At 42.3% G+C, this 14,636-nt stretch overlaps 1 protein-coding gene across 1 annotated transcript; it reads left to right on the top strand.

The window, feature by feature from the left end:
* The first annotated feature begins 12,631 nt into the window (after positions 1–12,631).
* On the top strand, positions 12,632–14,426 carry LOC116064550 (glycogen synthase kinase binding protein). Its single transcript, XM_031319790.2, has one exon. It carries the CDS (start codon positions 12,745–12,747, stop codon positions 13,270–13,272), a length of 528 nt encoding a protein of 175 aa, XP_031175650.1. The 5' UTR covers positions 12,632–12,744; the 3' UTR covers positions 13,273–14,426.
* Positions 14,427–14,636: the final 210 nt, after the last annotated feature.

Raw genomic sequence — 14,636 nt, 5'->3', positions numbered from 1 at the left:
CATTGGATGCGTGGGGAAGTCACTGGGATCCAAAATACACTAACCCCTAACCCCTAACGGTTAGGGTTAGGGGTTAGGGTTTATAGCATAAAAATGTTATTCATTTAGAACATACGTTGGGAATGTATGAAGAGGTACGCAGGTTCATCCGACAGGGCTGTGACCAAAAAGGTTAGCAAGCACTCTATTGTAAGCAACAGCAGCTTGATAAGTGAGGTTGCATCAGGTTTCACATCCGCCTCTAGAAAGACAACAGAAAGATGTGTCAGTTATTACGAACATCCTCCTCAGAGACAGAAGGAGTCCGCCTGGTTGTTGCGTCCCCGGAGGCATGTTAGTGCCAGGAACTATAATGGTTCCTCTGGGAAACAGAAGGGTCTCTTTGTGCTGGTCGGAGCTGATATTTATCTGAGAATGTTTATGCAAATTCATGTTTTTCACTTTAATAAATGGACTCCACAGTGTTTTTCTTAGCTGAAGACTTAGGTGTGCATATTTGGCGGGGGAGGGGGGTTTTAGGCGTCCTTCCTCAAGAAAATGTTGCGTTCTTCAATTTAAAATAATGCCATTTCCCCATACATTTTGTGTCTTTTGTGGGATTTTTTCTCTTTGTGGTTTTCTGTCTCTTTGTAGTGGGTTTGTGTCCCTTTGTGGTAGTAATAACAACCCCCCGACCATTCCCCCCCCCCCCAATTATCAAAACTGGCCGGGGTAAAGAAGTCAAAGAGTTTAAATGCTGTGGCTTTCCAAAACAAAAAAAATAGGATACATCATCTTGGAACCATGACGTGAAAAAGTCCTCGGAAAAAGCAACCGGCGATAGAGGAAATCAATGACATTAAGAGGTCGCTTGCCTTTCTCTCTGAAGAGATTAAAATCCATTTTAGACCTGGTTGTGGAAGTAAAGGCTCTCCGGCTTCAAAATGAAGAGAAGGACAAGAGACTCGCCTTCCTGGAGCAACCCAGTCTCACAGCAGTTCGTGAAATGGTCACGTTATTTGATCTATTGATACGTGTTCACGGGGACGTTTTTCTTGTTTTTTTCGTGGTGGCCAGCACAAAAATGTAAAGTAATGTATTTCAATGGGAAGCATATTTCGTGGTCATAGCACGAAAACGGTAGGGAGTAGTATGAAAAGCCGAAAATCCGCGTAGGGAGGATTGGTCGGGGGGGTGGATGGGTCAAACAACACAAGACTTACACCCGGGAGACCGGGGATCACGTCCCGCATTTGGCGTTTTGTTTCCCCGTAGTCTTCCTAATCACAACCGTCCCGTTATTGTCGCCCGTCCCCAGCGGTCGCCTCCCGGCGTGTAAGGCGTCCTTTCCCCGTTGTGTTTTTCCCCGAAACCCAACCTCTGAATAGATGGTTCCCATTTCGTGCCACCACGAAAAAAACGAGATAAACGTGTTGTTGTACACGTATCAATAGATTAAAAATAACGTGACAATTACACGAACTGCCGTGAGACTGTGTTGGGAGAACAGAGTGACTGATCTGGAGCAGTACATGAGAATGAATGATGTTATTGTATCAGGGCTCAAAATAAAACCTCGGTCGTACGCACGGGCAGTGACCACTGACCACGATCGAGAGCCCAACAGGTCGGTTTCTGACTCCGTGGAACAACAAGTGGCAGCCTTTCTACAGTCCAAGGGCGTCGAATTGGACTGTAACGCCATTGAGGCTTGTCATCCTCTGGAAGTTGAAGGGAACAGACGTCTACATGAATGAACATCTCACCAAACAAAATGCTGATATCGCCTGGAAAGCACGATCCTTGAAGAAGCAGAAATAAATACAATCTACATGGTCCACAAACTCATTTGTTTATTCATTCATAAAACTAAACGGAACACCAGAGGAGGCGAAAGTGATGGTGATCAAAAACACAAAATCAAAAGTGTAAGAACCTGCGCGTTTATCTGTTAAAACAAAAGCTACAATTGTTAATATGTATATACATATATATATATATATATATATATATATATATATATATATAGGAGACAGGGTTTAAACAAAGTTTTATGAAGTATGGGATCCTTTTTTTAGGAGAAGGAGCTCATACAACCACACTTGAAAAACATCTGAACTGCACTATGTTATGTTCTTGAAATTATTACAGTCTGCGTGTCCACAAATTGTTAACATACCGACACACAGATGTACATATATGTGTACATACGTGTACATATATGACAGGGCCGAGGAGAGAGTCAGTGGTCCAGGAACAAACAAAGCTGACAAAGTGAAAAATACTCCACTCAGACGCTCCATCTGGGGTCCAGTCTCTTGATAAATTGCTCAGATGCTCAGAAAGTTGGTTGGATGTGTGCAGGCTGGGAGGAACACGGGCTGCATCTGAACACAAAGCTCTGCAGTCAGCAAGAATTTAAACACACACACACACACACACACACACACTCGTAGCCAGAGTTTTCTTTACATTCAGAGAATCAGTAACGTGAGGTGAAGCGATCAGGGTTATGTAATGCCAGGTTTTACAAACTGCCATTACATAATCTCTGTTTATCAATCCCACAATGCCACGTGGGTGGAGAGAGGCGTGGAGGAGGGAAGGCTCACTTCAGTTCACACATGTTAACCTCGTGGCCGATGTCCGATCAGTCGAATGAAGGTCGATATGAATCGGAAAAGCTTTTTTATTAAACCCAGCCCAACTTTAAAGGAGAATTCCGGTCGATTTCAACACGTAGCTCTGTTGTTTGTAAATTTGGAGTGCTGTCAGTAGCGAGAAAAACGAAAGCAATCGGTGTTGCCTACACCGTGTTATCCTCCTGCTAGCGTTAGCACCCAGGAGGCTGAAACCGGGCAAGTTTTAAACGTGCTTTTAGCCTCTTAACATGTTCCACATGTCATTACAAGTGCCTACCCATGTGAAGTGATTCCTTCTGAGTGAACACAGTGAATCTGACTGCAGTAGATGTGAAAGAAATGCATAAAAGTTCTGCTAATTCAGCTCTGTTTAGTTCCGGTGTTGAGACGGCAAGACGAGTGCTTAGGGACCGTCTACACCGAAAAGTGATACAATACAACAAAAATATTTATTCATTTAATGATTAAATAAGGTAGTGTCTCCAGACTTACCTCAATTATAACTTGTCTCCTGCTAGTTGTACTACAGCACTTACTTTTAAAAAATAAGCATATGCATATATGAAATATATATGAAAATATTTTTGTATCTCTTTTCGGTGTTGTAGTTTGTAGACGGTCCCGTAGCACTCCTTGCCGTCTCAACACCGGAACTAAACAGAGCTGAATTAGCAGAACTTTTATGCATTTCTTTCACATCTACTGCAGTCAGATTCACTGTGTTCACTCAGAAGGAATCACTTCACATGGGTAGGCACTTGTAATGACATCTCGAACATGTTAAAAACTTTAAAACGTTTAAAACTGCCTCCTGGGTGCAAACTGTAGCAGGAGGATAACACGGTGTAGGCAGCACCGATTGCTTTCGTTTTTCTCACTACTGACAGGACTCGACCGGAATTCTCCTTTAAGACATGTCAGATTGTGTAACTTTGAAAGCATTAAATGGTGACGCCTCAGTGTGACCTTTGAAGCAGGAGAGCGACATTGTGTTTACTTCTTGTGTTACAGTCTCGGCAGTGTTGATCCGTGACGGGCTGAGACAGCAGAGAGCACAAATAGAGAAGACTCATAAAGCCAGCAGCATGACTCAGTAACATCAGCAATACCTGGCTAAAGTGAGCTGACGTTAGCCACTGATCGTACCCAACAAAGTAAAACTCGTAACAGTGGAACTGACCGCACTAAACTGAGTGTTTGTGTATGTTTAATTGATATATTCTACTTTGTATTTGCATTAGAAACAACTTTATATGGATTAATTCCAAAGGTGTAAAGGTGTCTTTAAAATAAACCATGAAGAATAACAAAACCGGAGTTGGCCCAGTCGGTGTTCCACTTCCTCCCATGGTGTTGAGGTCAGATCTCTGTGCAGATCAGTCGAATTCTTCCCACACCAAAACATGGGAAACCATTTCTTCGTGGAGCCGGCTTCGGGCCCGGGGACGTCGTCGTGTTGAAACAGGACAAACACAATCTGTTGCCTGTATGTAGCAAATAGCACATGACAGGCCGTGTTTATTTCTGGCTTCAGATCACTGAGTATGTTTACATGCATTACATCAATAATATTGACTATGACGATATTCGGAATTTGATACAGGTCATGTAAACAGCATATTCTGTTAGGATATTCAGAATAAAGCTTTTTCCCAATTTAGCATTTTGTGATTAAGATATGTGTGATATGTCGGTATTATTCAGGTTATAAAAAGCATTCTTTGGACATGTTTACAACGCATTTAGAATCTGTATATCAATCAGAGTTTTTACAACAGTTTGTGACAGTTTACGGCCTCTTGCCTTTTTACGGTCAGCTCTGTGCGTTGCTATGGTTGTTGGACACAAACCAAGCAGCCGACAGTTTGCAGGGCTGCGGTAGAGATGCTCAGCCAAGAGAAAAGAAGGAGAAACACAGCTATAGTTAAACATTATCAAAGACTTGGATATCAACAGGTTTTTGGATATGAGCCGACCTTTTCTAGAAGCTGGTTGAAGGAATGAAAGAGGGACGCTGTGTTCACACGCTCCAACAAGTCCTCCACCGCTGGAAAACTAATAATCCTATTTTGCACTGCTGCATGTAAACGAGAATATTAGTGGAATATTCTCTTTCATCAGCCATGGAAACAACTTAGAGGAATATTGTCTTTTTCAGAATAAGAGCAAAAAACAGAATATTATATGCATGTAATCATAGTCATATATAAAAGAAACATGTTTTAACCCTCCTGTTGTCCTCGGGTCAAATTTGACCCGTTTACAAAAACGTTCTATATCAGAACTATGACAAAAGAACGTTAAAAAAAGTGACAAATGTTGCAAAAAGCTACAAAAACGCAGGAAAAAAATTGCTGAATAAAGTGACCAAAAAAACATCAAAAACATCACCAGAGGTGATAAAAACTTCTTTAAAAAAAGTGCAAAAAAACATCGGAAAAAGCAACTAAAAACTTGTTAAAAAAGTGACAAAAACATAATTAAAAAATTGCCAAAAAAGTGACAAAAAAAATTTGAATAAAATTGACAAAAACGTCGAGAAAAGTCGACGGGAAGACAGCACAAGGGTTAAGCTTTTAGTGGTGAAGGAACTCTGTTATTCGGTGCACATCAGCTAAGTGGCCCTCAGTCAGGTTCAGGAACATGTCTGAACAACACAAACAATAACTTTTCTATTCAATTTGCTGTTAATAATTGAGGCTGTGATTATGTTTCTGCGCGTGTTTACAGCACGGACCCACAGGCCGGCGGGATCACAGCACAGCAACAAATAAATCCTTTGATATTACTTCCTGCCATGTGCAACCTCTTCACATTCCTCTGAGAGAGAGCGAGGGGTGTGTCTAGAGGCAATGTAAAAATGGCCTCTCTCTCGCTCTCTCTCTCTCACTCTCTCTCTCTCTCTCGCTCTCTTTGAATGGAGGAAACAAACTCGGTGAACCCAAGCCGCTGGCAGCCCTCCAACTGCTATCAAAGTTGATCCTCTGGCTGAAAGGCCTGTTTTCTTTTCTGCTCGCTCTCCATTCAGCTCAGACGGCTCCGGTGGCACCGCAGCCTGTTAAAGTAAAGTATGGGCCGTCAAAATAATGATTACAAATGGAAAGTTTAAAGGATTTGTAGGGGAGGGATCCACTTTTAAAGATACACTTCCCAATTTAGTCACAGTGCCTCATAGCTGCCCAAACTTTAGGGAGCTGGGAATAAACTTTTTTTTTTAAATGATGTTCACACGATCTAGCTTTTTAAAGGATGAGGCTGTAGATAAATGTTTTTCTTCCTGTCGACAAATCCCATGTGCTGCTTTAATATTAGTCGTGTTTCCATTCATGCATTTTGGTTTTGCATTCGAAAATCTGGATGGAAACATTTGATTAAACTTCCGCTAAAAAGTTTTTATGCTCACTTGAAGTTGTTTTTGCCTTTGTGGACAAAATGGGGTAATGTCTTTGCCGAATAAGTTCTGGTGTAGCAAACATTTAACTTAGAGGACTGATCACTTGTTTCTGCCGTTTGCGTCTTCCCAGATATTCCTATAACGTGTCTTTGTCTCCAGACAACATGGCCAATACTTGCCCATTTGAACCAAATTCCTGAAGACCTCTCTCCGTATTTCTTTGGTCCTTGCTTAGATGGCCAAGGCGACTTGTTTTGTTCCCGGCTAAAACCCTCTACTTCTTTTACTCTGTTTCCTGGCGGATTGCAGACATGCGCTGCTTATGGCGACCTTTAGCCGAGTTTATTGGCTACAAACCAGTTGATGGAAATGCAACAGGACACCTTACAGATAGAGTAGGTCTAGACCACAATATAATTCACAAAGACCCAACAATTCCCCCCCACCCTCCCACCAAGAGCAAGCATTTGGTGCGACAGTGGCGAGGAAAGACTTCCTTTTAACAGGCAGAAACCTTGGACAGACCCTGATTCTTGGTGGGTGGCCATCTGCCGCTGCTGGTTGGACACAGAGACACAATAAAGATAATAGAACTCAATCAAATCAAACAAACAGGAGGAAATAGTGCATTTGTTGTGGACTATTTTCAACTGATTTAAATGTGAAAATTGGGGTAGATCATCAGAATTTTGTAGGCCTTGTCATGTGACTTGACTTGGACTTATAGCAGGGACTCTACTTGACATATAGCAGGGACGTAACTTGACTTATAGCAGGGACGTAACTTGACTTATAGCAGGGACGTAACTTGACTTATAGCAGGGACGTAACTTGACTTATAGCAGGGACGTAACTTGACTTATAGCAGGGACGTAACTTGACATATAGCAGGGACGTAACTTGACTTATAGCAGGGACTCTACTTGACTTATAGCAGGGACGTAACTTGACATATAGCAGGGACGTAACTTGACTTATAGCAGGGACTCTACTTGACTTATAGCAGGGACTCTACTTGACTTATAGCAGGGACGTAACTTGACTTATAGCAGGGACGTAACTTGACTTATAGCAGGGACGTAACTTGACATATAGCAGGGACGTAACTTGACTTATAGCAGGGACGTAACTTGACATATAGCAGGGACGTAACTTGACTTATAGCAGGGACGTAACTTGACATATAGCAGGGACGTAACTTGACTTATAGCAGGGACGTAACTTGACTTATAGTAGGGACGTAACTTGACTTATAGCAGGGACGTAACTTGACTTATAGCAGGGACGTAACTTGACTTATAGCAGGGACGTAACTTGACATATAGCAGGGACGTAACTTGACTTATAGCAGGGACGTAACTTGACATATAGCAGGGACGTAACTTGACTTATAGCAGGGACGTAACTTGACTTATAGCAGGGACGTAACTTGACTTATAGCAGGGACGTAACTTGACTTATAGCAGGGACGTAACTTGACTTATAGCAGGGACTCTACTTGACATATAGCAGGGACGTAACTTGACTTATAGCAGGGACTCTACTTGACTTATAGCAGGGACTCTACTTGACTTATAGCAGGGACTCTACTTGACATATAGCAGGGACTCTACTTGACTTATAGCAGGGACGTAACTTGACTTATAGCAGGGACTCTACTTGACATATAGCAGGGACGTAACTTGACTTATAGCAGGGACGTAACTTGACCTATAGCAGGGACGTAACTTGACTTTCAAGTCGATTCCCTGCTATAAGTCAAGCAGAGTAGTAAGTGTTCATTTTTTATACTGCACTGTAACTTTTATTCTCGTATTTTTTCAGTTTTTATTTTTTGAACTGCTCTTTAATGTTTTATGTAAAGCACTTTGAATTGCCCTGTTGCTGAAATGTGCTGTACAAATAAAGCTGCCTTGCCTTTTTTACTTGGTTCTCACCACAGTGACTTGAGACTCGCTTGCAACTTCAAGGTTAAAACTTGAGATTCGCTTGTGACTTGCACATGTGTGACTCACTCCCACCTCCGCCCAGATCAACAGTGGGGCTCATTTATGTGTTTTTAACAACGACAGAGCTCTATGGCTCAGAGGAAGTTCATCTTAACACTGTTATTGTGTGTGTTAGCGTGCCGATGTTAGCTGTGTCACAGAGTTAGCATGACTGTAGACTCTTAGTCTTGTTTAAGCTCCTGAATATCAGTATCAGACAGAGAAGATAAGCGGGATAAGCCTTCAGACTGGACTTCCTGGTTTGTATTTCAACACCGACTGGAAGACCAGGCTCCCTACCGTGACAAACAGTATCATTAATCTCCTCTTTAGTTCATCTGCCCCCCCCCCCCCCACCCCCCTGTTTACTGTCTCCAGCGGTGGAAGAAGTATTGAGATCCTTTACTTCAGGAAAAGATCTCACACACTCACTGTAAAAATACTCTGTTACACATAAAAGTCCTCCATTGAAAATGTTACTTAAGTAAACGTATGTAAGTTTCATCAGGAAAATGTACCTGAAGTTTTAAAAGTAAAAAGTCCATAATACAGAAAAATCGTCACATTTTAGAAACTGGAAATGATCCAACCAGTTGTGTGTTTAATGGTCTAATCATTTCAGCTCGGCCATTATATTGTTGGTTGGTTTAATTTAGAATAAAACATCAGATTTTATAAACTACATGTATTTTGTGTGCTGAATCCTAATTTGTAAAGTAACTCGTAGCTGTAACAGATGAATGTAGTGGAGTAAAAAGTACAATATTTCTCTCTGAAATGTAGCGGAGTAGAAGTAGAAAGTGGCATGAAAAGAAAAGACTAAAGTAAAGTACAAGTAGCTCAACATTTGTACTTAAGTCCAGTACTTGAGTAAATGTACTTAGTTACATTCCACCACTGTTTATCTCTCTCACACACACAGAGGGATTACAGAAGGTTTCACAAGTACACAGAAAAGAAAAGAAAGAGAATGAGGTCACACACAGCATTTCTGTTGTGGTCGTGGTGAGTTCAGGGACCTGTAAGAGCAGCAGCTGCTGCTGCAGACAAACAGGAATTGTGTTTACCACAGCCATACAGGATAACATGTAAGGCAGGAAGTGTGTGACACACTTTTCTGCCAGCTCACTTCCTTGTGTTGTGGACCGACCATTTTTCAGTGTAAAGACACAACAATCCAGCAGTGGACATTACACTGTAGGAAGGGAGGAGGGTTGGTATAACATGACTCATGTGGCTCACAGGGAGTTCTACATATTCTTGGACGGTGGGAAGCCTTTTCTGCTGATTTCTTCATCACACATTTTCAATTTTCGTCTCGATTTTGTGTATTTCTTACTTCTTCAATAAATGCAGTGTTAAAACACAAGCACACACACTGTACAGCGTGTAGACACACTAACTAGACTAATACATGTGTAGTCCACTGTAGCAGCTTAAAACCTCATTTGTACTCGGAACTCTGATTTTCGGAGGTCAAAGTCGGAAACACACCCCCTGACCTCGGATTTCTGAGCTTGGAACTCGGGCAACCACAGAGTACCCTGAGCTAAAAATCCAACATGGCTGCTCCGTGCATCAACAATTGTGAGAGCTGTAGTCATGCTGCGTTCCAGACACAATTTTTAGCCCGTAAGTTACGACTTCAAGTCACGACTCCCGACTTGGTAGCGTTCCAGGGTTCAGGTTAGGCTACCTAACGTTAACGTTAGCTAGCGGCTACCTAACGCTGACGTTAGCTCTCTCGCCAGCAAAACCTCTTGCGCAGTGCGTCACGTTTTTCGAAGGGTTTTAAAGACGCGCATACAAATTTAAATATTCTCAACTTTTCAGCAGGAGGCGCAGTCGCACCGCTCGTCAATGTCACACTTCCTCCTGTTATCATGCAAACAACACAACACAACTCTAACTGACCGTAAATGACAACCGTTAACTGAGGCGACGCAACAGTCGGCCTTCGTCGCCACTAGTTCTTGGACATCGGGTTTGTGTGTATGACAGAGACTATTCAAAATAAATGTATTAACTTAATCTTAGACTGGATCAACGACAGAACATTTTCAGCTAGCAAGTTACACACTGAAAATGGCAAGTTTTGAAGAACATTTGGATCCTGCAACAAGGCAGGCGTGCTTATTTCTTTCGGGGAATGATTGTAAAGATTTACAAATAATATATTGATGGCATTTCCTCTCTAACTGGGACATTTTGGGAACAATTGATGGGAAGAGCTAATGAGGTTTAACCATGTATCAGCTAATTGAAATAGCTCACGTTACTGTATTGCGTCAACAGTTAACTTCATTTAATATTGTATGTGGCGTTTTCTTTTGCGGGGTGCAAATGTTCCACCCAAACAATTTCCTTCCTGAGACTATTTAGCAGAGCCACCATCGCAGCGATTGGTTTAAAGAAATGTAAACAACCCAGAGCGTTTTTTTTTCCCTCCTATCCCAGATAGACCTAACCCGTGTTTTCACAACCTTCTACCGGTAAAAGGGCCCTGGAACGGCAGTCAAACCATTAACTTACTCCCCGTGAACTCGTACCAGATGGTTGTACTCCCAGTTACAGTTTTTGACGTCACACACACATAAACAACAATGGAGACCCCCTGTTGATGCTGTACAGACGCCAGTGATTAACAGTGAGAAATAGAAATAAATAGACATGAATAGGCAACGTAAAGTAATTCTGCACATTGTAATCAAAACAATACACATACGATTGTGTACTACTACAGGTTATGTTAATTAAATGAAGCCCAAAATACATCGCCGACTAGAAATCGCTAGTATCAGCTAGCGCTAGCTAACGTCAGCGTTAGATAGCCGCTAGCTGACGTCAACGTTAGGTAGCCGCTAGCTTACGTCAACGTTAGGTAGCCTAACCTGAACCCTGGAACGCTACCAAGTCGTGAGTCGTGACTTGAAGTCGTAACTTAAGGGCTAAAAATTGTGTCTGGAACGCAGCACTACTCCACAGCGCTGTGGAGATAGAGCTGGCAATGCAAGACAAATTAAATCTTTATTTGGCACTTTTACAACCTGACAACCAAACACAGCCTTGCAATGTAAAATATCATATTTTACATCTGAACATTTGACTTTAATCTAATAAACTATAAATGTACTGATATAAATAGCACACTGTATGTGTAGTAAACAAAATAAACATATGTTTTATGTGCATGTTATGACTGCTTATTCTGACTTGGAGAAGGATTCAAGTCATCTAAAGTGTTTGTTTTCTGTTCCAGGAAGTGATGACAGTTTATCTTGGTTTCACATGTTGATATCTCTCCCAACTGCCACAACCTCACTGGATTCCAGTATGACTGGACTCCTGCCTTTGAGACACACAGGAAACCTCACCCGGAGCCCTCTGATTGGCCGACATACAACGCGGAGGCAGTGATAGTAGCTCCTTGTACGGTCATGAGGACTCTCTCTCTCTTTGACTGGAGAGTCAGGTTTAGCTCGGCTGCTGTTTCTCAGAAACAGAAATGAACACCGTGTTCTCCCACAGACACACACCCTGCCTCCACTCCTATTGTCAGTGTGTACACGCTGCATGCCAGCATGCAGCTCCACGTGCTTTCTAATCATGCTCACAGCCAACTATTTTGACCACATGTGTGTATTTAGGCCTAGTTTTTAGCCTAGTTCACACTATGTTCGGTTTCAAGATGTAGTTACATCGTGCAGATGTTTGTCCTTTAATATGGGATTTAAAGTGTTTGTTCGGACAAAGAAATAATCATTATGCAAGTGTCACAGCAAATTCTTTTGATCAGATGTTGTGGCTGCAAATGTTTTATTATCACAGACTTGATTTTGATAGCCTTTACCAAACATGATAGATCCTTAGTTGTTGTTTTTTTCTTCGATAGGGCCACACATTTTAATAGCTGTGACTCTGGTAACATCTGTGAGCCTTAGGATTAGGTGATTACATTAAAAAGACCAAAACAACGATGTAAATACTATGCTATCAAAGTCTGCCATATCTAACTATGTAGGTCACATTTGTTTTCTTTACAGACATCAAAATGCGTGACATCATTTTTGGAATCAGGAGCTATTGTATAAAGTATTTGATAAAGCCGGCTATATATGAGACAGAATTTGGTAAAACATTGGATTTTATAGAACATATTGTGATGATTTTCAAAATATATTATGATTTCAGCATGTGCTCGTTCATACATGAATGCTTGAATAAAAATGAGAGTTTGTGTATAGATTAAATGTGATTTTTTCCCCCCATAAAAGATATGGCGCTTTGTTTGTTTTGCATGGACAGACAGCAGCAGCAGACAGTTATGTGTTATGTAATGTCCATTTGAAAGGAGCAGGCCCAACGCCGCAGCGTAGTCGGGTTGAGGCGGGAAATCGGATCAACGGTATAATACCAAAAACGAATGTTATTGTTCGCCTTTTGCGTTGCAAACTTTTAAATAATCCCCTCTATTTTTATGTAATGTAAACATAATGATTAATTTCGTGAATGTATATGATGTATAACGGTGTAATGTATTTTGATTTGAAAAACACCCCTCTCACTCGCAAGAAACATGGTACATTCCACAACGCGTCACCCATTGTTTACAAATGAACTCGGATGGCTTGTTGGTTTACTGCTGAGCGGCGTGGTGAGAGCGAGGAGCAGCAGCCCGGCGGCTCTCAGTCATACCAAGAACAAAAACCACTCACAGAAACTCGACAACATATCCGCCATTATGCCGTGTCGGAAGGAGAACTACATCTTTCTGGAGCAGTCCGTTACGGTCGGCTCCAAAGAAGTGGACGCGCTGGTTACGAAAATCGGCGAGGCGCTGCAGCTCCACAACAATAGCGGCGGCCACCAGAAGACGTCAGTGTCCGTGTCCATGTCCTGCCTGCACGGGCTCACTGGCGGCGGCTCCGGCGTGGTCAAACCGGCAGCCATAATCAGCGGCAGCGCGGGAGCTCCATCGCAAAAACAGAAACACCACGGCTGCTGCATGCGGCTCCGGAACCGGGGACACCGGGGGAGCAGCCGGGCAAGCCCGTATAACATCCCCGGTTCTAACAGCGACCAGGACTGGGACCAAAAAATCAAACCGTGGAACAAAAAGAGGATCAACGTGGAGGAGGACGATCCTCACCGGCTGCTGCAGGACTTAATTTTATCGGGGAACCTGATTAAAGAGGCTGTGAGGAGGCTTCAGTTCTCCGCTGCAGACTGTGGAGATTTCCCCAAGACGGCGGACAGTGTGCCGTGCTGAGAGCCAGTGTTCCCCCCCCTTTTCCCCTGGATGGACACAACAAAACTAAGACTGTTTAGAATAAAATTTCACAGGACTGTTTTTTTTTTTACAGGACTGGTAGCTATGTTTTTTAATTTCATGAATTTTTCAATAATTAGCAGTAAGCCTAGCTAGCTTACTTAGCTCGCTAGCCACCCGGCTAATGAGCCGTGTTGTTTATGTTTGAATGTCTCATTGCGGGTCAGACGCCCGGGGGTAACAGTGGAGCTTTGACCCACCAGAAACTCATTTTTTACCGGCCTTTTCTTAAGAAATGACGTTTATTTCACCCTTTTTAACGACTGATGTTGTCATCCTGTGATGTGATTAAAAAAAATTTTTTGTATGAATGGTTGAGTCACAGTGAACAGTAGCAGGAAATCAAAGCCTATTCATTTGTTTTTTACCACTGCATCCTGGAATTTCGTCCATGTGTTTCAGGGGGTTTGGGAGGAAGGTTTGCCATTCCCTGCTGTGACAACAGACCTTTTTATAATGTGAGATGGGGGGGGGTTTAGTAGTCCATTTTGTTTACTATCTAATGCTGGCTGTTAAATGGCTGTAGTCCCCTCCTCCTCCTTATTATTCTCATTTCAGGTTCTTCAGTGGGTTGTCCTTTAACTGACCTGGGAGCAGCTCATTTCAGCTAGTGACCTGAGCCTCAGGAATGCGGGTTTATTTTCAAAAAAAAGCTGATGTTACAGGACAACACACTGCACCTCTTGTCTACGGCAGCTCTTCTAAATACTTTTTTTCTTCTCAAGGGCGTCTAACATTTGCAGGAGAAGGGGGTGCATGGGGAAGAAGAGCAAACACGCCCGTTTCCCACAGGGCTTTGGGTGATGTGTAACTGTTTGTAATGTGTTTTTTTTGTTGTTTTTTTTTTTTTTTTGGTGGGGTGGGAGAAAAGGTTGGCCGTAACATGACAATACTTTTTGTGGTGCTTTCACCTTTTTGGAACTACTACACAGAGTTCCTTTTTGTTTTTTTTTTGCATTCATTTCTTCTGTGTAAAGAAAAACAATTGCCACTCCTGCTTCGTAACGAAGTATCTGATAATGTTCCTGAGTATTCAGGCTGTTTTTTTGTTGTTGTTGTTGTTGTCTTAATAAACTTCTGTTTTTCCAAATCTCTGTAAGAGTTTTATTGGAAAGTTCGCTCACTTGTTTTGTCACACACGTGGAAATATGTGTCCCTGCTGCTTCCTCTGGGCCTGAGAGTGTGGACGGCGTGGTCTTGAAGGACACATGGTCATTATGGGCCTATAAATACCCCCCCCCCCCCCCTTCTCTCTGCTGAATCACAGCAGGCAGGCATGACACCAGCGGTGAAAAACATGTTTT

Source organism: Sander lucioperca, chromosome 10, assembly GCF_008315115.2.
Source record: "Sander lucioperca isolate FBNREF2018 chromosome 10, SLUC_FBN_1.2, whole genome shotgun sequence".
Classification (NCBI taxonomy): domain Eukaryota; kingdom Metazoa; phylum Chordata; class Actinopteri; order Perciformes; family Percidae; genus Sander; species Sander lucioperca.
The sequence above is the reverse complement of the archived record's forward strand: the minus strand, read 5'-3'. Positions and strand labels throughout refer to the sequence as shown.